Genomic DNA, 27,678 nt, shown 5'->3' with positions numbered 1-27,678 from the left:
TTTCAGTCTGAATCCCACCTCCTCCGTGGACAGAGTGTTCTTGGTGAAGTTTGCCAGCTGCTCTGCCACGCCTGCTGCATTTTCTACAAAAACACACAGTAGGTTAAATTCATGGTCTTTAAGGGTTAATGTGGAAACTTATAAAAAATTAGGCAAACATGATTAAATCTAAACCTAAGTTTAATTTACAATCAGTTTAATTTAAGCTGCCAGATGAGACTTTTTTTGTTCAATTACTTTTAATATAAATTAAATGAATGTATAAATTAAGACTTAATACAATTTTGTATCAAAATCATTTTCTGGATTTTATTCTTCATTTAATCCTAAACTCTTCAGAAAATGTATTTATCCCACATTTTTTAAATTTGTGTAAATTTTAGATAAACTCAGCTAATGAAAGCTTTTATTAACTTTGGACAGTTACATTTTTATTTCTAAATGTGCTTTCAGCTGGTTTGTACCTGCAGTGACTGAGCAGTTGGTGAGGTTTGCAGTCGACCAGACAGACTGGAAGGTTTCTGGGTTTATCAAACTGGGAAAAGAGACAAAAACTGGTTAAATGTGTCAAAATATGTCCGACTCTGTCATAATCATTCAGCAGATGAACAAAACAAACATCTAATTCATATATATTTATTATATAATCTGCTATAACACAGGTTCTTTAAAGTGAACCAATAACAGAAAACAATTATAAGCAGAAGCAGAAATTAGATCAAGCGGTTATGTTTGTCTGCATTAATTACATACAAACACTATTAGCTGCATATTATCTCTGCATTAGAAACAATAATGAACAGAGTTTGTCGTCACCAGGAGTTTAATCACTAAGAGTCTATCTATATCGGCTCATGGCTTTTTAAGTGAATCTACTGATAATCAGAGCTGAGCGTCTTTGTTCAGCCAGCAGTGATTAATGAAACGTCTCAAAGTGAAGCTAATCAGATTTAAATGTTCTCCAGCGACCCGGTTCTGCTTAAACACCATTTAAAATTCAGCTTAAACTTCAGAGAAGATAAATTAATGAGATTAGGGTTCCTTAAGATTTACGAGGTTTCGTGCTTTCTTGTGAAGTTTCAGGGCGATTAGATAAACTGTGACCAACAGAAGCTAATCAGTGACAAATGGAGAAAACATGGCAGCACAGAAACGATACCAAGAACTGGACATCGCTCCAAAAGTGACTAAAAACTTCCAGAAGGAAAAACACAGCAGTGATAAAACTGAACATCTGACATCCGTTTATTTTATTCTTTATGTTTCTGGGCTTTTGTGTCAAGACAAAAGTTTTTTACTCTTTATATAAAGAAAAACATCAGAATTCGGCAAAATTGGGGGAAAAAAAAAAACGCGCTGATGAAGCTTCCTAATAGAATGTGAAACATGGGGGTGGTGGTATTATGCTGTGGGACTGTTCAACATTTCCAAATATCGGCTAATTTTAGATTACAACAAGCAGAAGGAGGTGAGATTTTTAAAAATCTGATCAGACGAAGGTTGAGCAAAGGAAATACCCCCAAAATACCACATGCTGAAACAAAGTTTGACTTTGGCCTAACTGCAGTATTTTTTGTTACCAGGTTCTGGAGGCGCTCTGGTCCTTGTTGGGGAAGCAGGGCAGGAAGTGAGTGACTCTGGGTTTGGTCTCAGGCCACAGGTAGTGGAGGTTGTTGTCCTCTGGGCAGTTCTCTGTGAGGAAGGAGGCAAACAGACCAACATGTTACAGACACAGACCGTTCATGACAAACAGAACAAAGAGAAGAGGACTGCAACGCCCAATTATGATGTAATAAAATAAGGCTTTAAATGGTAACATCATTAATCATTATTATATAATAATCTATAAAGAATGTAAGAAAATCCCTGAATGTATTTTGAACTCTTTGCCTTATTAAACATATGAGATTTAAAACTCAAATAAATGACCAAAATTTGGTATTTATTAACCAAGGTTTAAATTTAAATAATCTACATGATAGATTATAATTAAATGAACACAAACAGTTTAAGATTGTTTATTTCATAATGTGCCACATCAGTACATTATCATTTCTAATAAAAAAATGTGTTCCAGGATGTCATTACATTATTATATAATGTGGTTTAATGATGCTTTATTACGTTATTACATATTGTGGCGTTATAAGGAGTTCGATGAAGAAAACTAAAGTGATAATTCACAGAAGGAGAGAAGATAAGTTTTTATTTTTAGCAGCATTCTGGGTTTTTTTTCTACAAATATCTAAACTCAGAGTTTCCAGTTGGACAGATCTCTGCAGCTGAACTCGTTCCTGACCGATCTGGCGAACGTTGATGTTGGCAGCCTGGCCCAGCAGGCTGGTGCCGGCCGGGTTGTTGTTCAGCTGGTCCAACACGTCGGCTTCACCCAGGCTCTCGTTGGTGATCATCAGCAGCACCTGGCAGGTGAAACTGAGACCAAACAGCAGCTCAGATTTAAGCTGATCATCACCTGAAGCTCAGCTCTGAAGCTTAAAAACACTCACCTGTTCAAGGCTGCGTTCTGCTGAACTCTGGAAAACAGATACAAATAAAGAAACAGCAGAAACACATTACTTCAAGGAGACATGATAAAATGTAATAAAGTACAAATAAAAACATTTAGTCTTTTAGTAATAAACAGTGTTTGAATCTAAATTGTTTTACAATATTTCTCTTTCCAACATTTTTTGATTTTAGATTTTTTTTAAAGATCGTTCTATAATTATTCATTCTTTTGACGCTCAACTGTAGTTTTAGTGAACGTCCACTAGATGGCAGCAGTAGCAACAGACAGAGAATCCTGGCGCAATTAGAAACAGAAAAATAGAAACATTTTCCTTTTTATTATCCCTTTAGTTGGGATACTTAATAGTTTACTTCAAGCTGGTGAAGTATACAGTTTTATTTAAGGACACTGGATGTTACCATGGAGATGATAGTACACTTGTGAATAAAATGTTTTAAAACATCCTGAAGGCCTCATATATGATCTTTTTAACAGAATAAAATACAAAACTGCACCAATAAAATCAGCTTGTGTTGGATTGTAAGACAAAAAAAGTTTGCAGAATCACCTGATGTAATCCAAAGAATGGGTCCAGTTCTGAAAAGTTTGATTAATCTGCAAGAAGAAACACATTGATCACTCAGCAGCAGCCAGAGATTACAAACAGATGAGCACTGATGTTCAGAAGAGGAAAAAATAAAAAAATCTGACTTCAAACTTCTGAGGTCAAAAGTCACAATTCTGAGAAAAAAGACAGAATCCTGAAATTAAAGTCAGAATTAAAAGAAAAGCTAAAAATCTAAGCAAAAAAAATAAACTGAATTCTGAGAAATGTTAAAAATTGTGATTAAAGTTTGAATTCTGAGAAAAGAGTGTGAATTTTGCTTAAAGTGAAAATTTTGAGATAAAAGTCAGAATATTAAGAATAATGTCAGAATTCAGAGACTTTGAGAGGAAGTCATATTTTTTTAACGTTTGGCCCTAATCCTGTCCCGTACTGATGAAGCTTCAGATCAGCTCTTTCTGCTGTTTCCAGGGTCAACTGTGGGAACTTTTCTCCCATCTTACCCAAAGCGCTGTGGCTCGCTGCACCTCCTGCTGGCTGAGCTCAGACTCCACCGTGAAGGAAACCCGGTAGAACAAACCGTCTGCAAAAAAACCAGGAAAACGTCCCAGTCAGAGCTTTTCATTCAAGTTTCATTCTTCCTGTTTCTGCGCCTCACAGCAGGAGATGAATCAAGCACTCAGAGCCAGCAGAGGCACGTTAACCTCCAGTGAACTGCTGAGCAGGAAAAGTGCTGCTCAGCAGATAACAGCCAACAAAACAACAGGTTTCTTCTCTCTCAACTGCAACGTTTTCATCAGTGATGCTGCTAGATTCCTAAATCTTTTACAAGGTTTTCAACCTTTCAGCCCAATTTCCCCCAGTCTTGATCGTTTGCATTCAAACTGAGCATAAAATAGAGAATGTATTCAGCAACACGTGAATGGAGGGAGATTAGTTCATTTGGGTGAATAAACTCACATCACTGTGATGCAAATAACCTTCTGATTGCCTGAACGATTATCTAACCATCTGCGGAAAGCTAAAGATTTTTAACCAAAATCTGAGGTTTATCACTGCCCTTATTTTCATCTCTCTGGTAACACCAGTGGGATTTGACTGAGCTGCTGCAGCTGAGCCCAGATTTCCGGGTATGTACAGATAAAACCTGCAAATTTAGGCGAGAATCTGCTGATTGATGAGATGGAAAATAATCTGATCAGCTAATTTGTGCAGTTTTGTCGCTAGAGGGAAACGGGAAGTTGAGCAGATTAAGATGATGTTTTGCAGACAGACTGAATTACCAGCAGTAGATGGAGTTTGACAGTAACTCAATTGAGTTTAACTGAGGAGTAGAAGGAAAATCGTTCCCCAATCTAACATTTTTATTCAAAATAAATACCTAAAATGAGTTCTTTATTAATATTCTTCTGACAGGTTTGCACGTTTAGAAACTGAATAATTTTTTGCCACTTTTCTTTGGAACACAACTCAAGATGAATACATAAAAAAAAAAAAATCTAAATATGAATCCAAAAAGAGAATGTCCTTCAATAAAAGGTATTTTAGCAACAGTTACATTAGCTTTACTCTAAATATTTTTGCATATTTTTATCAGGAGTATTCCTGATTTGATGAACTGAAATAAATATTCAGAGATATTTCATCTTATTAACAGTATTTATCGTTTTCTCATGGCGTTGAGCCCCAGCGGGTTTAGTGCGTCGCTCCATCTCCTGCTATGCTTCACAGCAGCCACTAGGTGTCTCTCTTACATCTACAGTTGTTAGTTTGAGGCCCTAACAGAAGACATTGTTTCTGGTCGGAGAGCCTGCAAACTGCACAGGGATTTCTTTTTTTTTTTTTTTTTGCTTGTTCAAACATCTCAAGTAGATTTCTGATAAGGACTCAGAATCCGAGCAGCTGAGCAGGAAGGTCTCCCCCAGAGAGCAGGATGGACTTCGCTAAAAGTCGAGGACTGAAACTGTTGAGGAAAAGTGTCAGGAAATCAAAAAAACGTCGGATACCTGCATTTAAACTAGAACTACCAATACAGCAGGCTGATTGGACAGCTCAGGCCTTAGAATGGACCCAGAATCACACCAAAGCAATCAGCAAAACTCCAAACGGTGCCGTTTGTTACACAGTCAAAGATGAACAGCAGTAATTCAGATTATTTAGCTATAAGACAAAAACAAGTTGTTAATTTTTCAGTCATAATTTCACCATTTATAAACGTCAGTTTCAATATAAATAAAAAACAAACTCGGCTACAAACTGAATATTTATCTTTGAGGTAAATATTTTGTTACAAAGAAACTGTTTAACTCAAAATTAAATACTCCAAGCACACAAAATATCTAGTTCATAAACTAAATATTTAGTTTGAAAATATTTAGTCTAAAAACTAGATATGTAGCTAAATGTTAGAGCCAGCTAAATATTTAAGCTAAATGAATAGCTAAATAAACTAAATAATCAGCATGTTAATTATTTACTGAACTGAATACTGAGTCTGCTAATTAAATATTTAGTTTGAAACTGTGACATTTGTAAATGAATTAATGATGTTGAAAATATGGCTGTAAAATTGACGCCCATTTATTTTTTCATGATTTTGATTTTTGACTGTGTAACTTTACAAACAACACTCTGTATGATCAAGAAGATCGAACTGATTTACATGATTAAAGGTTCGTTGTTCTACAGAAAAGCCCAACCACCTTAAAAAGAAATCTAACGTATCCCTTGTATCACACTGAGCGAAAACTCCCAGATTTTAAGACTTAATACAATCAGAAGGAGGTTTCTACACGTGATTGTTTTCTCCGACGGTCTACAGCTACGGTTTGAACATACTGTTCCCTGATGACTCTCTGCACAGACACGGAAAGTCAAATGTCAGTTTGCAGTGGCAGGAACCAGCGCTCAGAGCGGGACGCAGCGTGGTCGGACTCGGGTCTCTGAGTGGAGCAGCTGAGGAGGAGGAAGTAGTTGTAGCTGCAGATGGTTTTAGGAAAACTCCGTGGTTCCACAGGTTCGGATCTGAAGCCGGGTTTGGCTTTGCAACAGCTGGTTCTTCTAAAACATTTGAATCTTCAGAAGCATTTTTGGGCCGTGTGGAGTTTGTCACTTCGGCTGGCTCCAGAGGGGCGTCTTTGAGCATCAGAATGATGTCTTTATTCATGATGGAGGTGTTTTTTGTGTCTGCGATAGCGGAAAGCTCTTTTAGCCCAGACATGACGTCTTGATTTGGGGCATGGATGGAAGAGCTGGTGGGGGACCTGGAAGCTGCTGGATTGGGGTCGGAAGATGGCAGGGGTGTTGGGGTAACAGCAGAAGTGATTTGCTGAGATGCATCCATCATGCTTGGATTGTTTGTGTGTTTAGAAGCAGCAATCAAACGACCTGTTGCAGCTTCCTGTAACCCGTCTCTCCTGCTCTCAGCCGTAGAACTCACTCCGACTTCAGAGACTCGCTCTTCAGCAGGAAGCATCTTCGGAGCGACATCTGCAAGATCAAATATGGAATCAATTCTGGAGGCGTCTGCTTTCAGGGAGCCGTTTGCAGGATGAGAGTCAACTTCATCACTGACAGCGTCTCTGGCAGGAAGCGAAGGCTGCGAGGGAATGGCTTCCCATTCATCTCCAGAGAGTGTGGAAGATTGTTTCCCAGAGAGGGAGAAAAAGAGCTCAAAAGGCTGCATGTCGGCTCGGTGTGGGGTCTGGAAGTGTTTGTTCAGGAACGCCGCTGCGGGTCGAGTGGGTGACAGAAAGCCAATTTCTGCTTCTGTCACGCTGACGGTTGCTAATGTCGCCCTGCTGGAGGCAAGAGTGGGGGGAGAGGGGAAGGATGCAGGGGGAGGAATGTGAGGAACAGAGGGAGAAAGAGGCTGATGTGTGTGTGCTAAGTTTGGAATCCGGTGTGAGTTATTTGGCAGAGGAGCCGGGATTCCCAGCTGTGCTCCGGCGGTTCTGAGATGTGTTGTCAGTGGAACGGCAGGCGAGGGTAAAGAAGACTGAATAAATGGGTGATCGCGATCCACCTGAGAGGGAGCTGCTGATGTTTGGGCCAGAAAAAGAGCAGGATTCCCTATGATTTGTTTTGAGTTCCCTACAGAAGGAGGAGACGTCTCAGACGACGTCCTCAGGCTGTCACTTAAGACAGGAGGGAAAATATCTGAAAGCGAAGAGGACAAGGAAGCAGGAAGCCGAGCTGGGGTGGATAGGTGACCCAGATGAGACTGATCTGGAAACAGATTTACATCCTTTAAATCTCTCAGATCAGGCTGGAGTAAGAACGGATGCAGTGACGGAGTGATTGGCCTCAAAACCTCAGACAAATTCTCCGAAGGTGAACTGGAAACTGGATTATTCGCTCTTAAGAATTTGTTCAATGGAGTTCCGTCTGAGACACTTAATGGGTCTGATTTAGAGTCAGTTACTGTTACACTGGATAGTCTTTCCTCAGAAGACAGGGAGGACTCAGGGAAGAGTGCACCAACACCAGAGGGGATCTGGGATTCAGAGATGGAATCAGAAAGGAGAGGATGTGATAACGCAGATGGATTTCTGGGGTCAAATCCCATCTGGAGGGTTGAGGTTGGAGACGGAAGCGGTACACCAGAAGGATGGGAGGTTCCTGACACCCAAGGAGAGGCATGAAGCTGGAGAAGAGGAGGGAAGCTGCTGGAGGAGACAGAGGGTGGCTCAGTGGGACCCAAAAGGGACGGTGGGGAAGATGGAGGATGAAGAGAGGCGGGGAAGAGAGAGAGAAAAACAGGGGAGGGATGAATTTCGGCAGATGAAGTTATTTGAAGATACCCAGTTTGTTCCACAGAAAGAGAGGAATCAGGAGTCCTGTTGGGTTTCTGCTGTGAGACAGAAACAGCAACAAGTTGTTTCAGGGGAACCTCCAGAGAAACACCAGGAGAGGGTGAGGCTGCAGTTTCAGTTAAAGACACCGACGGTTCATCAAACTCTGGTTCAATCAGACTCGTGTTATTTGGAGAGATTTCTTTAGCATCGCCTTCCTTCAGAGTGTCACTGACTCTTGTTACAGAGCTGGCAGGAAGTGCTTCCTGGGAGGAAACAGCATCGTACTCATACATGTCACCCAAATCATACATGAACATGTCAGACCCTGAAGAGTACTCCAGAGGATCCGTCCAGTTCCTCGTTAGGAAATCCCCACCGCTGACGCTCAGAGGGAACCAAGGGGGCGCTACAGGTTTGCTCTTTCTGTTACTCAGCCCTGACGATGATGACACCTCACCTTTATGTTGCCGTGGAGACGAGCCCCGTGATGGTATGGGTGCAAGAAGAGTTTCAGAGTCTCGACTGGTTGTGGGGGTCTTGACTGTTGTGGTATTATGGGTGGAAGATGAAGACTTTGCTGTGGAAATCAAACTGTTTAGCTGATTTCCCAACATGGGAGACGTGTTCCTAGAGGAAGGGCTGGCTGTCGACTTCAGTCCGGGTTTTAGAGGGGAAGGTTTTGTCACACGAACCTCCACCCTGCTGGGGGTTGCTCGGGTGGCAGCTGGTCGCCTTCCTCCGCTCGGCCTTTTCCTCAGGGGGGTTGAGATGAACCCCAGGGAGTGTTTGGGGCTGTGATAGAAAGCTGAACCCCGGAAGGCAGCGGGGGGTCGTGGGCGTGATGGATCCACTGGGGAGGCTGGACCTGTGGCTGAAGCAATAACTCTGGGCTGATGCTGTGACTTAGGAGGCCTGGAGTCTTGACCTGTAGGACTGAACTGACTGGACGTTAGAGAACGGGGGTTGGACGATAACGCACGCCGGGTTCTTCTGATCGATTGAAAAAGTCCAAAGTTTCTTCCAGGAGTTAATCCTCCAACTAGAGTTTTATGTTTGGGCCTTGGAGAATTGGGGTATGTTGCAGAAGTCCTCTCCACTGTTGGGTTGCAGCATCAAAGGAGGAAGCATTGCAGTGAAAAAGCAGGTTAGATTAAATAAATAAATGCATTTCCAAGCAAAAGAAATACCTGCAAAGTACATTAAAACCAATGACATAAACCAAGACCATCTGACACCAGAAATTCAGCCGATTGATCCACGAATCCCATGCATGATTTAAAGTTTATTAAATCTTAGAGCAATAAAGAACACAGAAGGTGTGAAGACTGGATAGAAATTCAGAACCTGAGGAGTTTAGATGCTAACAGGACATGCAGTTGGTTTGTTACCCAGAGAAGAAACATCGGCTTTGTTAGTCGACGGACGGTTGGTGGTTAGAAACGGCAGCTGGAGAGTCGTCCCTGGAAGAGGTTCAGGTGAAGAAACGAAGGAAGAAACTAGAGAAAAGAGGGTGGTTCAAAGATAAAGAAGAGCAGGAAGATGAAATTATTAAATATGTGATTGAAAATTAAGTCACTAAATTTACAGAAACTGGGCAACATGTCTGAAAAACACAAGGTTCCTATGACATCTGGAGGAATTTGAAAGATGCTTTAAGGTTTCAGTTACTATGTGTTTCTCAAATGAATCTTGATAAAATGATCAAAAATAAGTTTATAAAACATTGACATTTTATCTTGTGTGTTGATGAAAACAATTGAAAGTAGCTGCTTCACCCATCCATCTCTATAAGAATCTGCTGAGCAGGGAAAATGTAGGTATTTTAACAGGAAAACAGGAACTCATATTTAAAGAAAATATTTCATTACCTAACGCTAAATGTGTATTTGTTGGTTTGAATGATTAAATCTTGAATCAAAATAAGTAAAAATCAAGTTTGATGTCATTTTAGGTGTAATTAAGTCATGCACGTTGTTAGTGGAATCAAACAAGTTTTGCTAAAGTATTAAGAAGTAAAAATAACAAATGCATAAATGTTATTGTTTCCAATGCAAACTGGACACTAATCCATGCAAGTCTGTCCAATCTGCCCTGTTTAGCTTCATTAGATGTTACTTTTCCACCAAACCAGAGTTGGTGCTCAGGTTTGTGTAACTTCCTCCAGAATAAAAATGATTTCCTGTTCAATAAACAGAATAATGATGCATTTCAAAGCAGAGGGGGGACAGAGCCATTGTCCTGCAAGTCACACAGGTCTGAAATATTTCCAGGTCCCAAGAACAACCTGAGTCAAAATCTCCCCGCATCACTAAACTCTAGTATTTATTAGCACAGATGTTTTAGTGAGAGTAGAGACTGAAAAGTGTCTTTACAGGATGTGGAAACTTCTTTAGAAGCAACACCAGCCCTGTTCTGGTACCAGAACCGCCTTGGTGGAAAACACCAACCGTTTACAGCTCTCTACTGATTCTGTTTCTTTTGTCACACCTTCATGGTTCAGGTCAGACTAATCTTTATGTTAGACAGACTAAACACAAAATGCATTTATTGAAATGAAGTAATTGTCTATCTGGACCAACCTGGTCATGTGTGAAAAAGTAATTTTTGTTCTACAGTTGATGACCACAGCTGTCATCAAAAGATTTGGGAGCAGGAAAAGAGTTTGCTGCATCACTGTGCAAAGATTTTGGATTACATTTGAGGAATTCTGTCTCAGGACTTTGATTAGGCCACTTTTTAAACTACTGAGATGCATTTTGAATCATTGTAATAATGCAAAATATAAGTTTAATTTCACAACCTAACGATCAAAATTCATGATTCGATTAGTTACAAGCAGCAATTTATCCCCAGATCACCATGCTACTACCACCATGTTTTACTGTTAGCATGATCTTTATCGGGTAGATAAAATGTTAGTTTTCTGTTGTATTAAACCAGCTGCTGATGTTTTTGGTAAATGTGAGACGGGTTTCAGGTCTACCAACTGTGACGACTGCAGAAAACCCAAATGCAGCTCAGCATTTCCACAGACAGACTTTTCCCTCAAAGGCATTACAAAATGGAACAAACTCCCAGAAAGTCTAAAACTTTCCACTAACCTGAAAGACTTTTCTTGTAAAGTCAGGAAATGACCAGCAGAGTAATCGTGACATTAATGATTACAGAGCAGAAGTCTGGCATTTAGCACCATTTATAATGAAATTTTATGACCTTGTGATCGTATGTAGGGAATGTAGAGACTTAATGTATGTTTTATGGTATTTGACTGTTTTATTGACTCAACTGCTTGCTAAGCTAAATCTGGTGAAAAGCATATTTTATTCATGTTTTTTGCACATTGTCCCTGTTTTAAAGAAACTAATAAAATTAAAATAAAGTTCTGGCCTACTCTCTGCAGTCAGAAAGGTCATATTTTAGTGATTTCCGATCAGGTTGTGAAAATAGAAAACAATCAAATAGATTCTCTCATAGGTTCAGGTTGGCTTGGAAAATTTTAAATCCAAAAAACTGTTCATGTTATTGTGCATAATTTCTGCAGACAGTTTGGCGTTAATGTTGCTCTTACCAAGCGCTGTGCTGTTAGTGTCTGCATGGTTAGTGCTAGCAGATGAAACGGCTGCAGTGATGCTGGTTGTCTGTTCAGCTACAGGGAAGTAAAACCATCACAGCAGGTTAGTCTCCTTCACCCCACAGCTGCTATAAACTGTAAGAAAACAATCTGCTTGTTCATGTTAGTCAGGTTTTAATGGTTCTGTTTTCATGTTGCAGTCAGTCAGTGTGTTTTACTGATGGATGCTGCTGATGAGGCTATCTGCCTTACCATGTGTGCTGCTGGTTGAAGCAATGGGAGCAGTGGTGGATGGAGGCGAAGTAGTGGTGGTGTTGATGGAGGCAGAAGCTGATTAGCAACAATATGGCGGCATGTCAGTGACAGAAATCACAGAACCAGACTGGGTTAAAGCAACAGCCTGTTGGGTCAAAGCAGCAGGAGCCTTTCTGAACTCTGATGGAGTTTCACACCAGAAACCAATTAGTTCTTTTAGGTTTTGTACCAGGACATAAAATGATCTGATGTTTAGAAAGGACATTTTGAAATAAAACATACATTAAGTGAAAAGAAACTTGTATGTGTTTTGGTTTCCTCCAGGTCTTTCTCTACATCTCTGATGTTTTCTCATGAAATGTCACTATTTCAAAAAACGTGAATTCAGATGTGGCAACGCTCAGAGCCATGTTATCTACATTTTGATTTAGTTTCTATAGATACTTGGTATGGGGTGTAAAGTTACGAAGTCCAAAAATAAACTAATAATTTGGGTTATTTAGCCTGCAAAGAAAAAAATGTGGGTTCAAGTTTTACTAATTTTTTCACCACGTTGTTAATTTATTTATATAACAGTTTTGAATAAAGTTTCAAAAATATTTAATTAGCAAGCAAAACACTTAAATGTGAGTTGGTTAAATAAATGTTCAGTTAGTTTGAGGTTGAATATTTAGCCAGTAAGCTAAATATAAAATATATGTCTAGTCAGCTACATACATGAAGAAGAACATTAAGCTAAATATTCAGTTTGAAGTTGAGTATTTCACAGCAGGTTAGTATATTTAGCTAAATATTTATCTTCAACTAAATATATGAGTATGGTGATCTGAAGCTAGCAAGCTAACTCGTTTGAAGCTAAATATTTAGCAAGTTAAATATTTAGTTGGTAAACCAAATATTTTTCTTGCTAATTAAATGTTTAGTTTATAAATGAAACACGTTACATTTAAAACTGGATGAACAACATGGTAAGCAGAGTCATTTTTAACTGTGTAGCTTTACAAACGACTCCATAAATGAGAAGTAATAATCATGTCCTGATACAAAACATCCAATAAGCAAAGACTGTCCTGGCAAACAACGAGGCAGCAAAGCAGATGAAGGCTTACCAGAGGAAGAGGAGGAGCTGGAAGTGCTGCTGCTGCTAAAGCTGGTGCTGAAGGCTGAGGTTAGAGGCATGCTAGGGGCGGAGGTGGAGGGGATGGGAGGGGGGGAGGCTGGAGATGACAAATGATGCTGGTGTTAACATCCTCACTGTTCTCACTACAGGGTTAGAAAGGGACCGTTTCTCTGAACCAACTGAAGGAGAGCAACTCTAAAACATCAAGGATATAAAAAACCTGAGAACCAAGAATGAAAGGACAGGAATGGATGACTGGGAAGGCAGAATGAGGGAGGATGAGGTTTGCTTACCGTGGGAGATGGCGTTAATAGCATGGCTGGTGTTAGTGGAGTCAGTGGATGAGTTGGTGGGAGAGGAAGCAGCTGGTGGAAGTACAGATGTTTGGATAAAACAGAGAAAGATGCAGTGGATGATAAATATGATGCAAAAGGAGATAAACAACGTCCCAAAAACGGAGCAAGTCGTTACCGTCCTCAGAAGCCAAATCCTCCTGAAACTTACAAAAAGTTTCTTTAAATACGATTACTGCTCTTCTGTTTTTATGAAACTTTAGAAACCATAAGAAGACAGCAGAAAGAAAAGAGGAGCAGTCAGCAGCGTCATCCTGGGGGTTTTATTTTGGTGCTTGGAGGCACTGAAGGTGGCGCCGTTTCCCAACTGAAAACGTCAAAAATGCAACAACCAGAACTGCAAAGGTACAAAATGATGAAGAGGCAAAAATAACAAGCGACTGCAGTGAAAACAGCAGGAGAAAACTTAAATTATAGAACAAACAGATATAAACCCCTGCTGATGTCTGCATCACCCAAAACAACAAATCCATCCAGCCGTCAAACTTACAAACGGTTTTTCTGCCACAGTCAAACACTATCATCACGCCAGAAGCTCATTGGTTCCTGCAAAATGCTTGTTTTTGTAAAGCAAATATTGGAAGTGAAAGTACAGTTCAGCTCAAACCCCTTAATTCCTCCTGGTATTACGCTGATTTTAATATTTTTTGACAGACTTGTGATCCTTTTCCAATAAGAAACAAACTTCAGTATCAGCAGGGGTCTGAATATTTTGGGCTGAACTGCATTTCCTCCCACTCAGAGGAGCATGAATGCAGTTGTAAAGCTCAGAGGCCAGAAAAAGTTTGTGATTTGGGAAAAGCAGAAGCTCAACATGAAAGCTGAGGTTAGAAAGGTTCGTCCAGAATCCAGTCAGCAGCTTCCTGGATGATCACATTCCTGACAAAAAGGTTCATCTGAGGTTTATGTTTCACAGATTTCAGGCTGAGGGATTTTTCTCAGGCAGTGGAAAGTTCAACAATTTCAAGCTGCTTGGGTTGAGGGTTTGAATCCCTCAGATTCTCTTTGCAGATGAACATGGTACCAAAGACCATCTCAAAAATACAGGATGTTCTTGGAAAAATGTCAAGAGATCCACTTCCTGTATAATTCCCAAATATAAACACAGCTACAGTTGAATCTGAACAAACAGTGAACTCATAAAAACTTTAAAACTCCTTGAATATTAAGAAAAAAATGTGTCTTTCTAATAACCTGAAATTACAATGAAAACACATGTTGCACATGTGAAACAATGGAAACTCTTGGAAAACTTTCACATACACAGTGTTTGACGTTATTAGATGATGAAATTTTCACATGTGAGCCATAAAAATGTCAAATGAATACTGTTGACCATGATATTTATTAAATATTTGCCACATTAACTAATTTATCAAGCCATTTATTTATTTTTACTTCTTTTGGACAAGTTGGTTCATGTGAAACATGTGAGGAAAAAGTTTCCCATTAAGTCAGAATCTAGCAAACATTTTAATTAAACCCTTTTGATTAAACAAATGAAGGAATAAATAGTATAAAATATATTTCCCATGTAAAATAAAATTAGAAAAAATGTTATATAAAGATTTAAGATTCTTAATTCCAGCACAGGCATTGGAGGTGTGTTTACTTTTCCTACCTGAGCAGCCCAGTCCGCCCGAGTCGCAGCCTGTAGCCGGGTTGGAACCTGATGGGGACAAACGGCTCAGAATAAGTTGGTGACTGTTCCACACCTGAGCTGAAGTTAAAGAATGGATAAATAAAGTTGATATAAAAGTTTACAAAGCCCTGTCCGCCTTTAACTGTGCACCTCCACTGAAGAACAGACATCGCTAAGCTAACGCAAAATACAAATGACAAGCAAATAGAAATAAACCTTGGTTGTTCATATCAGCCCAGTTTCAGTTATTGGCCCAGTATGTTAGAAAAACTGTGATCAAATATCAGTACTGATTTTATCAAGCATCAGTCCCTCCTAGAGCTTTTTGTGGTGGCGTCAAGTTTATCTGAACATGCAGGAGGGCAGATCAGGGAATATCTGAGCAAATACTATGAAACTCTTCACCACTTTTAAAGTTTGTGGCAAAGAACAAACTCAAACTTTTTTCTTGTCTCACAGGAGCAGCATGGAGACCAAACTCTGGGCTCCTCTTGTTCTTTAGCTTTCTGAATTTTAATGAAGCTGCAGCCCACACATCGGGCACTACATCCACAGAAACCTCAGTAGGAGGACAGGCAGCCGCACAGAGTTGAGACTTTTTCAGAGGTAGACAGTTTCGTCATTGGATGGTTGTCAAAGCAAGTTGTTATGAGCACAAAACTATCCTGCCTGCTGATTTTTTAATAAAAAAAGAGAGACAAGACCTGTTTTCTTGGAATTACAGTTGTACATAAAATGATCCAACCCACAACCAATTATACCAGCCTTATATAAATCACATTTATATAAACTGTAAAACTGAGGCACATTTCAACAAATGAAATCCCATCCAATAAGCAGCTCTACAGTTTCTAATGTAAGAAAAAAAAAGTGAAAATCTATTAAAGGTTCTTATTCAGTTACTCTTTAGTTCCTGATTCTGGTCAAAACAAATCAGAGGAGACACTAAGGCTGTTTACACATGATGGTTCCATTGTGGTTCGTTTCGCTTTGCTCTGAGTCAAACCAACCAGGCTAGATCAAAAACCTGTTCACCTTCTCTCCTGTGGGGGCGCTGCACCAACAACCACTGAAGCAAACGACATGAAAACCTCTGAAGAAGACACACATGTAAACACAAATGGAGTAGTATCAGATTTTAGAGGCTGTAGGATTTCTCTTTTGTCTTTGGTAAAATATCACAATCCATTTCTCCTGCTAGTGCTAGACTCACACGTTTCTATTTACCCAGAATGCCCTGCGCTATAGTCTGCTTCCTGCTTTCTCCGGTCCACTTGGCGTTCACATGTGCATTCAGAGTTCACTTCAAACTGAACCGACACCTAGATTTATAGGCGGACCAGAGGTTGCTGTTTTGGTCCTCAAAGTTTGGTTACATATTCACACCCACAGCTTGGCTGCCTAGAATTCAAGTTCTAGGCAACTCTAGTTCTAGTCTAGATCTGCAACTAGAGTTGCGTAGAACTTGAATTAGAACTAAAGTTTGATTAAAGCAGACTAAACATATATAAACCTAAAACACACCTGGAACAAAATAAGATGAACGATAAGGATTTTAATGACTGTAATAAATGCCTACAGAGTCAAACTGCTTCCTACAGGCGTTTAAATTAAAACAGTTTTGACATTTTATGGTAAAATTTAAATATTGTTGCATTTCTGCATTTCAAGTGCCCATATAGACATGACTGGGGCATTTCATGAATTTTAGTGAAACTATTTGGATGTTATAATCCTGTAATTTTGGTGATGATATTAAATCTAAATTTATTTTAACGTTGCAGCAGATCCTCACATATTCATGTAGTTTTCTGTTGAAAATGATTTGCAGAACATTTACATCTTTGCAGATTCCTTTGGCTGACTTGCCAAAGCAACTTGATGCTATTGGCTGGCGTTTGGAAAGCAGCATCTTATGGTACCTTTTATTTTCCTTGGTGCTGATTGGCTGTAACCCCAAAGGAGGAGATAAGGGGGAATGTTGATATTAACATTAATGGCGTTGGTTTACACAGTGAGTATTAAAGCATATTAAAGTGTATTAAGTGTCTGAACTACTAAGAAAAGCAGTTTTAAATGTTTTCAGAGGGAGTATCAAGCATTTGCAGATGTTTGTGGTCCATAAACCCTGGTGTACTGGGGGCTGCTGTATTTCAATATAGATAATTGGGAGTACAATTAGATTTAAATGCACCATGAAGTTGAAACAACCATAAAAACCTGTGTAGAAGTGCAGGCAGGGAGGAAATGCATCTTTACAGGACCCCGCGTTCAACACAAGCCATGAAAATTGGTTCTGATTGGACCCGGCCATTTTTAATAAGCTCCACAGACCTGAACTGAAGGCCAAAAAAGCCAAGATTCCTCAACCATGAGACTGCAGCGGTCATGAAAAGTGGCATTTTGTGTTAAACTCAGAGGAATCACTCGAAATGTTAGTTATGCAGCGGTAATTAATAACAATAATTGATAAAACTTGTCACTGATCAACAGCATTTATCCTTGTTTTGTGTTAATATTGAGGTATGGCGGGTTTGAGGTTTGTTAGTGTAACAACAACATCAGCAAAGAGTCACAGCTGCTTTTATTTAATACAGTTGATGACCTCAGAGCTCAGAGTTGGAGAAAAACAGGAGGCCGGCCAGCAGCAGCAGCTATAAAACCTCCATCACAGCCAAACTGAAAATGACAGAGTTATAAAGTCTGACGCTGGGAGATTACCTGGCTAACACCACCAGCTTCAAAGCGGACCGTAACTCTCCGCTCTGATCCTGTCTGAGATGACCAAACAATCCATTTACAGGGACTCCAGATGAAAACAGAGGATCTGACTTTGATTTTCACAAACTCTCCTTGTCCAGGGAGCCGTTTCACAGCTCCGGGGTCTATGCAGGGGATGATTTACAACAGCTGAGAAATATCAGAGGAACAATAGCAGAGGCTTAAAAAAGGGGACAGAATGCAAGCAGGATGAAACTGCAATCATTTTGGGGATTTTAATCACATATACAAAGATAAAGTAACAGTATTTTTTTGTCAATGTTCTAATTATCAATTTATTTTATTTTCTAAGCATTTTAACAGCAGTAACAGCTGTTATCTGCTTTAGTTCAGGTCCGTCAGGATATGAACAAATATTCACATTCGTTAAATAACATTAAAATGCTAAACTCTTTTTAGAGGCTTTTCTTTCCTTTTTCATGTTCACATTATTCCATCTAGATCCTCAGTGTAGCTTAGACTTGCTTTATAAAACTAATAGTTAATTTTCTCATTTCACGCTTTAGCTAACTTTGAAAACATTAAGTGCCCCTAGCTTCCCTAATTAATTTCTCTGCTTACGTTCTAAAGTGCTAATTCACCTGGATGTTTTGTAAACTTTTAGTTGTGTTGAAGTTTTATCGACTGTTAAGAATTCTTCTAGAAGTTAGATGTTTATATCCATGCTTTTATTTTGAAAACGAAGCTCCATTTCCTCTCCTCATGTCTTGAAGTGAAATTGTTCAGGTAGGTGAGTAATGACAAATCTGTAGCACTTATTGCATTATTGATGTGGTTAAAGTTAGCGCTGTTAGTGCTTTAGAATTAGCTTCTGCTAAATACCGAGCTGGTTTAGCATTAGGGGAACTAATGTATATGATTAGTGCTTTAGGGTTAGCAGTGCTAACATTTTTTAGCAAATGTTTGCACAAAACTCCTATAATTTTGTCCCAGTGGTCACATTTTCAGGCCACGGGTTTCACTGTGAATTATGACTCTCCTACCACCTTTATTTACAAAAATAAATTAGTTTTACAAAATAAAATTGTCATAAATTAAACAATTATGATATTAATAAGTAAAAGATTATATAATCCAGAAATAATCAGTAAATCTTGAAATAAATGACGTTGAAAAAATAAGCTTCCCATTATATCTATTTTGCTTTTATTTCATGTGGACATTTATTAAATATTCATCAACAATTATTATTTTTTGAATAAAATGGCTCTCCATGCCAGTTACTCTAAGATTGTCTTATTAATTAGGATTTCTGCTCATCCTCTCATTATAGTTCTCTATAATAATGGAGGTTTTCATCTGAATTGTGTTCCAGTAAAACTCGGGATTTAAATGATTCAAGTCAGTCGAACGTCGATGGAAAGAAAGCAGAGAGTTCTCACTGCTGATGTGAACTAAAGCTGATTGTATCTTTGTAAAAAATCAAACAGTGAACTAGTTGCTCCTTCTGTGGCTACCTCATAAATATCCAATGAGCACAGCTCCACCTCTGCTCAGAGATGACCTTCAGATTTCCATCAGATATGGAGATCAGGAACCGTCTTGAAGGGCCTGACAGCAGCAGAGCGGCTGACTGGCAGCCTCCTGGTGCTGCCGTGACAACCGCAGGGTGGATGTACCGAGGCTGTGCGTCAGCCTGACGCTCTGACTGACACTGTAAACAGGGAGCTGCAGCAAACGCAGCCTGACAGGTGCTCGTCAAATCATCTGAAGCTGTTCAGAGGAGGCTTTTCTGCTGAGCCAGGCTAAAGGAGAGTCTGTATCAAAAAGGCAGAAAGTCCTCTGAAGACGCAGAGGCCTCTGACTGACTGTCCACAACCCGAGTAAACGGAAAAATCTGATTTAAGATGATAATCTGTCCTAAGCAACCTGGTGGTCCAAAGTGAAATGTTAAATTATGAATTATTACACATTAACCAGATCTGTCAGAAAACTTTCATCAGGCTTTCATCAACTCAAATTTAAGACTTTTTAAGTCCATCATGAGTAAAGACCAGAAACGAAGAACAGAATGTTTTACATTTTTTCAGGGGAACAAAACTGTCTGTGTTTCTGAGGAAGCAGGTTTGTGTTTCTCTACATTTTCCATCTCTACACTGCAAAAACACAAAATCTTACCAAGTGCTTTGGTCAAATATCTTATACTTGAAATAAGACAAATCTAACTCACAAGTAAACTATTCAGCAAAATATTGGATTTTGTTTTAAGCAAATAAATCCTTAATATTGACTTTAAAAAAGTAAGAATTTTACTGGAAGTTTATTTCACTAATAAGATATTTAAACATTTTCTCCATGTCTTTATTTTTTTACGAAGGTGGTAAATTCAGTCTGTACGTTTAATACAGAGACATGCAGACTCTCCAAAGCAATGGACCAGGGAATGAATAGTAACACATGCCACACTTTTCAGATTTGAAACAATATGTGAAAAACATTTAATTTTAATTATCATTCCACCTTCCCGTTATGTAGCAACTTGTGATGATCTATTAAATTAAACTCTGATACTAATTTTGTCCGTTTGTTCGCCTCTCAGTGATCCGGACCCGGCTTCATGTTCATATGGTTCTGGAACTGCTCTCAGTTTGACCTGGATGTGTTAAAGTAAAACTATTTTCCTGCATCTTAACGTCGTTTCCCCCCAGCAGCTCCAAGAAGAGTTTTATTAATTGCCATAATCTGAGACTCCCACAGCTAAAAGCGAAAGGTTTAATCTCAGCACATGATGTTAGTGAATGAGTTTTGTATTATTGCTGGTAACAAACATTTTCAGACTGACATTTTCAGGACTAAAATCACTGGTTCCTCCATTCTTCTCCATGCATTAAAGCTCTGTTAGCACAAGCTTTGCATATTAGAAGCGTGTTAGCAGCACTCACCACTAGTGGGCGCAGCAGCAGTTAAATGAATGCAATGAGGGTAGCAGACTGTGAAAAGAAGAAAAGGTTAGTGGGCATCAGGTAAAACAATCAACATCATAATAAATTCAATAATGAACCTCATTTAAAGAGTACTAATATTTATTTTCATTCTAAAACCAAAGCAGAACTTCACAGAATATCTATTTTTACTTGTTTTTCTAGAAAGTTATAGCAGCTACTTTTTTTTTTTTTTTACAGTAATCAAGTTTTTTTTAGATCTATGCTGGAAATAGCTGAAAAACCACCAGAACTGTGATCTAAACAAGACAACTGGGATCAAATTATCGTCCATTTCACCAGTTAGTTGATGGTGCAAAACCACAGGGTTGGATGTGTTGGTAGTGGTTGGTGTCATCAGTTAATCCTGCATCCAAAGCCTCATTAAGTCCTTAATAACTGGTGCAAAGATCATTTCATTTCAACCTGAAGGACCAGAACTTTGCTTAGGCAGCAGAACTGAAGGACCCGGTTCTGCTGCAGTCGTTTTAGGGACAAACCATGGAAAACATTTCACTCAGTTGCTGTAATTTATTTCTATAAGAAGAAAAATACTTTTACTTTGTTTCCTTTACAAATGTCCAGACCCAAAGACAGAAAATGACAATTTTCTGATATGGAATTAAAGATGTAAGAAAGAAAGGAAATAATGAAGAAAGCAGAGAAATAAGAAATAAAAAATGGGAAGAAATAAGGGAAACAAAGACAAAAGGTAAAAAAAATAGGCAATTACCTCAACAGGCAATGAGGCAAGAAAGAAATGTACAGAAGAAAGTTAGAAATGAGCAAAGTAGGAGAGAAATGAAGGAAGAAAGGAAACTAGCAAGAAAGGAGAGAAGCGAGCAGGGAAGGAAGGAAAACTAGAAAATGAAAAAAGTAAGCAAACAAGGAAGGAGGGAGGGAAAGAAGGAAACAATCAATCAGAACAACTGATTGTGGCAAATTTTAAGACCTGATACGACGTCTGGAGTCAAGATCAGAGGCGTGTCCGCAAGTAGAAAACATAAAAACTTGCCTGGACAACAACCTGTGCTCCCTATTAACTAACAGCATGGACAGGTCAAACATGAAGAGTTAAATCAGATGCTAGCAGAGCTTTAACAGCTCAAACAAGCTAGCTGGGTGGAGGGCACGAGGAAAACCAAAACAAGCAGAGGGTGATTTGGGAACCCCAGGAATGAAGCTCTGTCAGCACCTTGTGAAATTACAAACATGTGGAAGTTAGGAGAAAATTACCTTCAAGTTTGCTGGTATATTCTGGTGTTTTCCTGTATTTAAATGAAAGTTAAAGGGTGTGCAGGACAATGTAGAATCTCACGATGGAGACGTCCAGAACTGCTCCATAAACACGGAGCCCCGTTCTTTCCTGCATACACAGCTGGCTGGAGAAAAAGCCCGCTGAGGCTCCACACTCATTCACAGTTCTCTATAAACCCACACCTTGGCTTGTACAAGTGCTTCTCTGGATGTGTCTGTGTGCATAATGCATTTTACTGCTACTGTGGGTACAGAATACAGTGAAAGAGTGAATAAATCAGCACACCGTGTCCCCCTTGAACCGCTTCATGGTTCATGTTGGGAACTGTGGGAGAACTTCTCCAACTGAGCCAAACAAACCCAGACTCAAAGTGAAGTCTGGTCCTCAGCCAGCCAGCTTACTGGAAACCATTAACTCACCATCTGAAGGCAGAATGTAGCAGGATTTGGCAGAAATATCCAACAGCCTGAATAGTTTAACACTTTGAGTTCCTGTTTGATACAATCCAATGTTCTGCATTTGGACCTGGTGATTGACCTGATACCACATCGCTTTGGATCCTGCCTCAAGGTTGGACCATTACTTCCATGTTGTCTCCTGTTTGGCTCACAGTCCATTTTCTCTTGCTTATTATTCTATAAGACATTCTGCATGTAAAGGTCCACTGCTCCTCTCACTGCATTGGGGAGTCTTAAATACTGTGCTCCAGTTTCTCTGTGTTAAGAAAATCATCAAATGGAAGAAACTGTGAAAATATGTTGATAGACTATATGATTTTGTTTACAAGGCCTGATAATTTGTGCAGCTCCATGGCTCAGAGGAAGTTGGACTTTGCCTGAAGGAATTGGCATTTGACCCCTTCAGCCGTTTATTTTTGGTCAAGGAATCCAAACATAGTGCAAAAGTAGCTCTGGAGGACCAAACTTGGGCATCTATGTTCTGCATAAAAAAACAGCAGATGCACAAAAATATGGAGCCATTAGAAGGTTCTGCCACTCAAAGGTCAATATTGTTTTCAATACAACATAGTTTTTACAGAGCAACTCTCCATGTGGTGGGCTCCCCATCACCAGAGATGTTTGCAAGTCATTTCTCCAAAGTACAAGTTAACATACAATTATTTTAGGGCCCAGTTCAGATCGAGGTCAAATCAAGTCTTTTATTGCACAAGTCCACTTTAACAGTTTAGTTGTAGTTATACTGAGCAATCCCTACCAGCTATTGTTGATATTTATATTTAAAAATGAATGTGATTTACTTCAAACCTAACACACAGCTCTTGACATTCATCTTTAGCTACTTTTCAGCGTTGTCATGCCCACCATCCAAAACCAGATGAAGATTATAAAGTTTACTCACTGCAGCTAAGTGTGTTGTCAGTCTGAGCAAGAGAGGACGAGATGGTCCACTGGCTGTTGTCCCAGTCGATGACATTCCCCACCATGTCGCAGGTCAAGCTGCTCAGCTCCTGTACCGTCATGGCTCGGTTCCACAGGCGCAGGTTGTACACGTTCCCTTTGAAACTCTGCACCCCTAAGCCTGGACCGAATGCACACAGCTCAAAGTGAACATCATGTTTGCTTTACAACTTTCTACGTTTTTAAATGATCATCAGCCTGGATGGTTTTTACACCAAGAACTGTCAGAAAGTCTCCAAAATGAGAAGGAGAACATGGACCGGGTATGTGTTCACCCTAGTAAATAAAATATATTCAAAACAACATTAAAACTGCTTGTTTAAGAGCTGTGGCAGGAAATCTTTGTCTGCCCTACCATCACAAACATGGACATCAGGTTTTATATTAGAAACTCGTCCATTGTGGAAATTAAACCAAGATTAAGCTTTTCCTTAGCAACATTCAAGGAGTGAACCAAAGGATGAATAGACATTAAAGCACCTCATGCTTACATTGGAGAATCTGTCATGTGGCTGGTTTCTCTTCCTAAGGATCTAGTGACATCATTAACAGGACATAGCTGAAAATGGGCCATTTTTGGATCTTAGCAAAGCAATGAGCCAACAAATTACCACAAAAATGGTTCATTGACGCAAAGTTTGTGTGTAATTACCTACCCTATCTTCATGTGGGGAATTCAAACAATGCATGGAGCCAGTTTATCAGTCTTTTCTAATTGAATCATCTGGAATCTTTTACAAGGATTTTGATTTTATTAACTTTTTCATCAGATTTATCAAGTGTTACTACAGACTCTGTCATTTTGACCAAGAAGTCCACCATGCTAATTACTGCATAGAGACTGTTAGATTAACAAGTAAAGGCCCCTTACCTCCTAATTTGAAGACTCCTCCAGCTGGCACAGAGTGGCCACTAGATGGCGAGCAGGTCTTCCCATAGTAGCGCCTATTGAAGTAAACAGCCACACGACTGTTGGAGGACATCCAGAGGACACAGAAGAACTTCATGGAAGAGGTGAACTCAGCCACAGAGATGATCGACTCTACTGGGCAGACCACTCCGTCAATAACCATTTCCATGCCCGTCTGATTGTAGCCAAAGCTTAACGCCACGTTGTTGTTGATGTCATAGTAGGTGAAGAGCCATTCTTTCTGTTCAGGAACCAGAAGAACTGGGAGTAAGTTGAAAGCAACACAGGAATAAGACAGTTTAAAAGCACAACTTGACAAAGGTCTCCTTTCATGATGTCTTGCCCATTTAATCAGCTGTTGATGAATAATGATTCCCAAGAAAGAACCAGCTTAGGGATTCTGTAATATTACTGGAAGCCTTGGTTGTTATAACCACAGCAAATGGGAATTTTGAATAGACAAACCACTGGATACAAGATGTACCTCATGTCTCCTGAGCCACATCTGCCCTAAATGTCACTGACTTCATCTACCCATATGGCAGGAAATGATTGAGCAAAGGCTCTGCCTTACTTCATCTGAAGTGTCAGAATTGTCTTTCATTGATGTAGACACGACAAAAATTAGTTTCATCTTGGTAAAAGAGGAATTATATACATTTGTGCAATTCTTTGCAAAACATGTAGAGATGCTAAAAACGACTGGATGGAAATCATAAAGTTGTCGTCCAAGCAGGAGTCTGTCTGCAGAGGCATGGTGCTCTCTTTATGACATCTGGCTACAGCAGAGCAGGAGACACAGGGATGGAGGTTTGACGTTGATGTATCCCCACACACTTAAAACATCAAAATGGTGAAAATGCAGGAAAAAACCTTTAAACCAGCACCTGACTGGAGCCTGTTCTTTCCACCTCAAAGCATATGGTCAATTCATTGAGCGCCGGTATGGAAACGGAGTTGATGACCTCTGCGATTTGTCCGTTACCATTTGGGATTTTCACCTTTTGGTTCCTCAAAGCCACGGCGACTGGAGGGAGAGATGGAAGAAGCAGAGACAGAAAGCAAAGACAGTAAAATGCTGATTGTTTTAAACGTATTCAAACATGCATAAAAATGGGATCAATAAACAACTAAAGACTTAACACATCAACCTCAACAAAGTACATCATAATCTGGCTATATCAGTTGATGAACATTTTTATGTGGTTATCTGCCAGTCAACTCTTATGATAGTGTCTGAAAACAAACCTCCAATGAGGCATCTTAAAGAAATCAGCATATCAACCAATCCTACAGCTCCTGTCTGATGCATGAGGGGCTTTTCCACCTGGATTAGTTTGCAAGTCATAGCTAGAACCTACCGTGTTGGAAGCTAACCGTGAAGCCCTTCTTCTGTATGCTGAAGTCAGAGATGAAAGAAACCTCCATCACGTTCCTTGTTGAGTTTAGTGTCAAACCTCGGGCCGTCAGACCACAAAACTTTGACTCAGTGCTACCGGTGTTCACCACGACCCGGTCATACATGCAGTCCTGTGCCTCTTCCAATTCAAAGTCCAAGAAGGAGAGTTGGATGATGAAGCCGGTCGGCGCTTGCATGGTCCACTTACAGGTGTGAGAGTTGGGGTATTTCTGGGGGTAGCAGGGTGACGTGAAGTCGCCCTGGGCCTCAGTCAGCACCACGTTACAGTTTATGGAGCCGCAGCCCAGAACTGGAGCAGATGGTGGGATAAAGCCAGTGAGTCAAACCTCCAGTTACATGACTGATAACAATAGGACAGGACAAAGGAAGACGGGACGGAGAGGAGACCAGAACAACAACGAGAGACGAGGCAAACACCGACTTCAGTTAGGTAAAGTTATCAGGCTGGATCAGCAGCAAAGGGAGTGAATGAAGAAAAGTTTCCAAGAAGGACTTCATAGATCCATGCAACAAACGAAGGATTTTCTCAAGAGTTGAGCAAGAAACTCAAGAAAGATTGTTTAGAAGTTTTTTCCTAAAATCAGGAGAAAACGCGCCCACACTGGGAGATGTTGTTCTGTTAAAAAAAGTTCAGCAGCCAAAGAGAAGTTATATAATCAATCGATAGAAGATTGATTACACAGATCAACAGCCAAAAAATGTCTGGGGTTTTTCAACTGTTTTAGGGTAATTTTGATGAGCTGAATCCAAAAACCACATTGGTTTTCCTCCATCAGGTCAACTTTCTGAGCTATGGAGAAACATAAGCATCAAAATGCAGGACTTGTTCTCACGTTGGTTCAGTTTCCTGACAATCTGATCAATGAGTGACGAGCAGGAGGAGAGACTCCATCCGGACAGGAAAGAGACGGGGGATTTTCACAATGAAGTCGTAATGTTCAATTCACATGTACCAGTATCAGTGTTTATTATTCAATTTACAGAAATAACATTTAATTAATATAGTTTGCCAGAAAATATCTTTTTTCTCCTAAAACCTTTTTTGGATGAGAAATATTAACGGAAATGAACTGATAATACAAAAATGTAATAAATTTACTCAGAAGATTAGATTTCTCCAAATCAAATTAGAATAAAAACCTGACCTGACTGAAAAAATGGATGTCATTTTTGGATTCAGTGGTGCAAAATAGTCATAATACAGATAAAAAATAAAACATAGACAACTTCCAAAAATATTTGTTGTTCCCCAGTGTTATAATCTCTGAACAGAGAAGAGCAACAAAAATAATCCAGGGGGATTGGATTTGGGATAGAAGCAGAAGTCTTTGTTATTTCCATTTGCCATGACGCCACATATTTACTGCAGTTAATAGACATGCAGACGTTTCTCAACAGGGAAAAGACTGAGATGGTTTCCACTGTGTGAATAAAGGCAAATTATAAAGGCAAAACTAACTATTTAGATAATATACAAATTCACATGTCAATAAATGGAAGAGGACAACCAAGACAGAAACTGGTGAGGAGTCTCTCTGGTCAGACAGGATTTCTCAGCAGCTGCACTTTAATGAAGCTCACAGGTTCATCTGGTAACTTGGATTATGTCAAAGCAACAGCCAACCATTTTAAGACTTTTTCACTCACAAATGGAGCTAATAGTGAAAGTTCAAGCTAGAAGACTCCGCCCCCTCCGTTCGCCCATCGGCGCCAAAGAACTGTTACTCATTCCTGTCGTTAAATCTTTTAATTGTTCCTTTTTCTCCGTCTGAGTCTTTCCAGATTGAAATGTCTGCAGTCTTTATTAATCAACAAATCCTGATCAACAACATGTTCAATGTAAATATAATGATGTTTATTCTAACCATCCGTCCGTTGGCTACACCCACCAATCCGTCATTAATTAAAGAAAATTAATCCAGTTAGTTTAGTTTTATAGTGTCCAATGTTAATTTATTGAAGCGAACCAAACCCTGCTTTTTATGTTAGGTTACACCCCTATAATTAACAATAATGTAGAAACAGCTTTAGTCATTAATCAAAAATAACAGTTACTACTCTCGGATGTTTAGTGCTCTCTAAACAGTGGAGTTTTACTCCCAGTGAAACCAACACCAACCCACCAATGGCTGGTTTCTCAAGAACACTAATGAAAAACA

At 39.5% G+C, this 27,678-nt stretch overlaps 1 protein-coding gene across 6 annotated transcripts in view; it reads right to left on the bottom strand.

Annotated features, from left to right (window-relative positions):
• adgrg6 (adhesion G protein-coupled receptor G6) overlaps positions 1-27,678 on the bottom strand; it is a 65,809-nt gene that overhangs the window by 19,145 nt on the left and 18,986 nt on the right. For 2 of the 6 annotated variants that reach the window (XM_088002293.1, XM_088002295.1), the window contains exons 3-20: positions 25,461-25,808; positions 24,987-25,126; positions 24,061-24,340; positions 23,131-23,310; positions 20,475-20,522; positions 14,791-14,838; positions 13,110-13,181; positions 12,806-12,913; positions 11,694-11,771; positions 11,439-11,516; positions 9,259-9,366; positions 3,578-3,657; positions 3,078-3,124; positions 2,508-2,534; positions 2,300-2,433; positions 1,581-1,692; positions 465-535; positions 19-83 (exon numbers count right to left, since the gene is read on the bottom strand). In XM_088002293.1, coding sequence (XP_087858419.1) covers positions 19-83; positions 465-535; positions 1,581-1,692; positions 2,300-2,433; positions 2,508-2,534; positions 3,078-3,124; positions 3,578-3,657; positions 9,259-9,366; positions 11,439-11,516; positions 11,694-11,771; positions 12,806-12,913; positions 13,110-13,181; positions 14,791-14,838; positions 20,475-20,522; positions 23,131-23,310; positions 24,061-24,340; positions 24,987-25,126; positions 25,461-25,808 — 2,024 coding nt within the window. The remainder of the gene's footprint in view (positions 1-18; positions 84-464; positions 536-1,580; positions 1,693-2,299; positions 2,434-2,507; positions 2,535-3,077; positions 3,125-3,577; positions 3,658-9,258; positions 9,367-11,438; positions 11,517-11,693; positions 11,772-12,805; positions 12,914-13,109; positions 13,182-14,790; positions 14,839-20,474; positions 20,523-23,130; positions 23,311-24,060; positions 24,341-24,986; positions 25,127-25,460; positions 25,809-27,678) is intronic. The other 4 variants (XM_088002294.1, XM_088002296.1, XM_014968039.2 and 1 more) reach the window with 4 other exon arrangements.

The sequence above is a fragment of the Poecilia mexicana genome, unplaced genomic scaffold, assembly GCF_051168715.1.
Source record: "Poecilia mexicana isolate PSO_F unplaced genomic scaffold, ASM5116871v1 scaffold_21, whole genome shotgun sequence".
Lineage (NCBI taxonomy): Eukaryota > Metazoa > Chordata > Actinopteri > Cyprinodontiformes > Poeciliidae > Poecilia > Poecilia mexicana.
The sequence above is the reverse complement of the archived record's forward strand: the minus strand, read 5'-3'. Positions and strand labels throughout refer to the sequence as shown.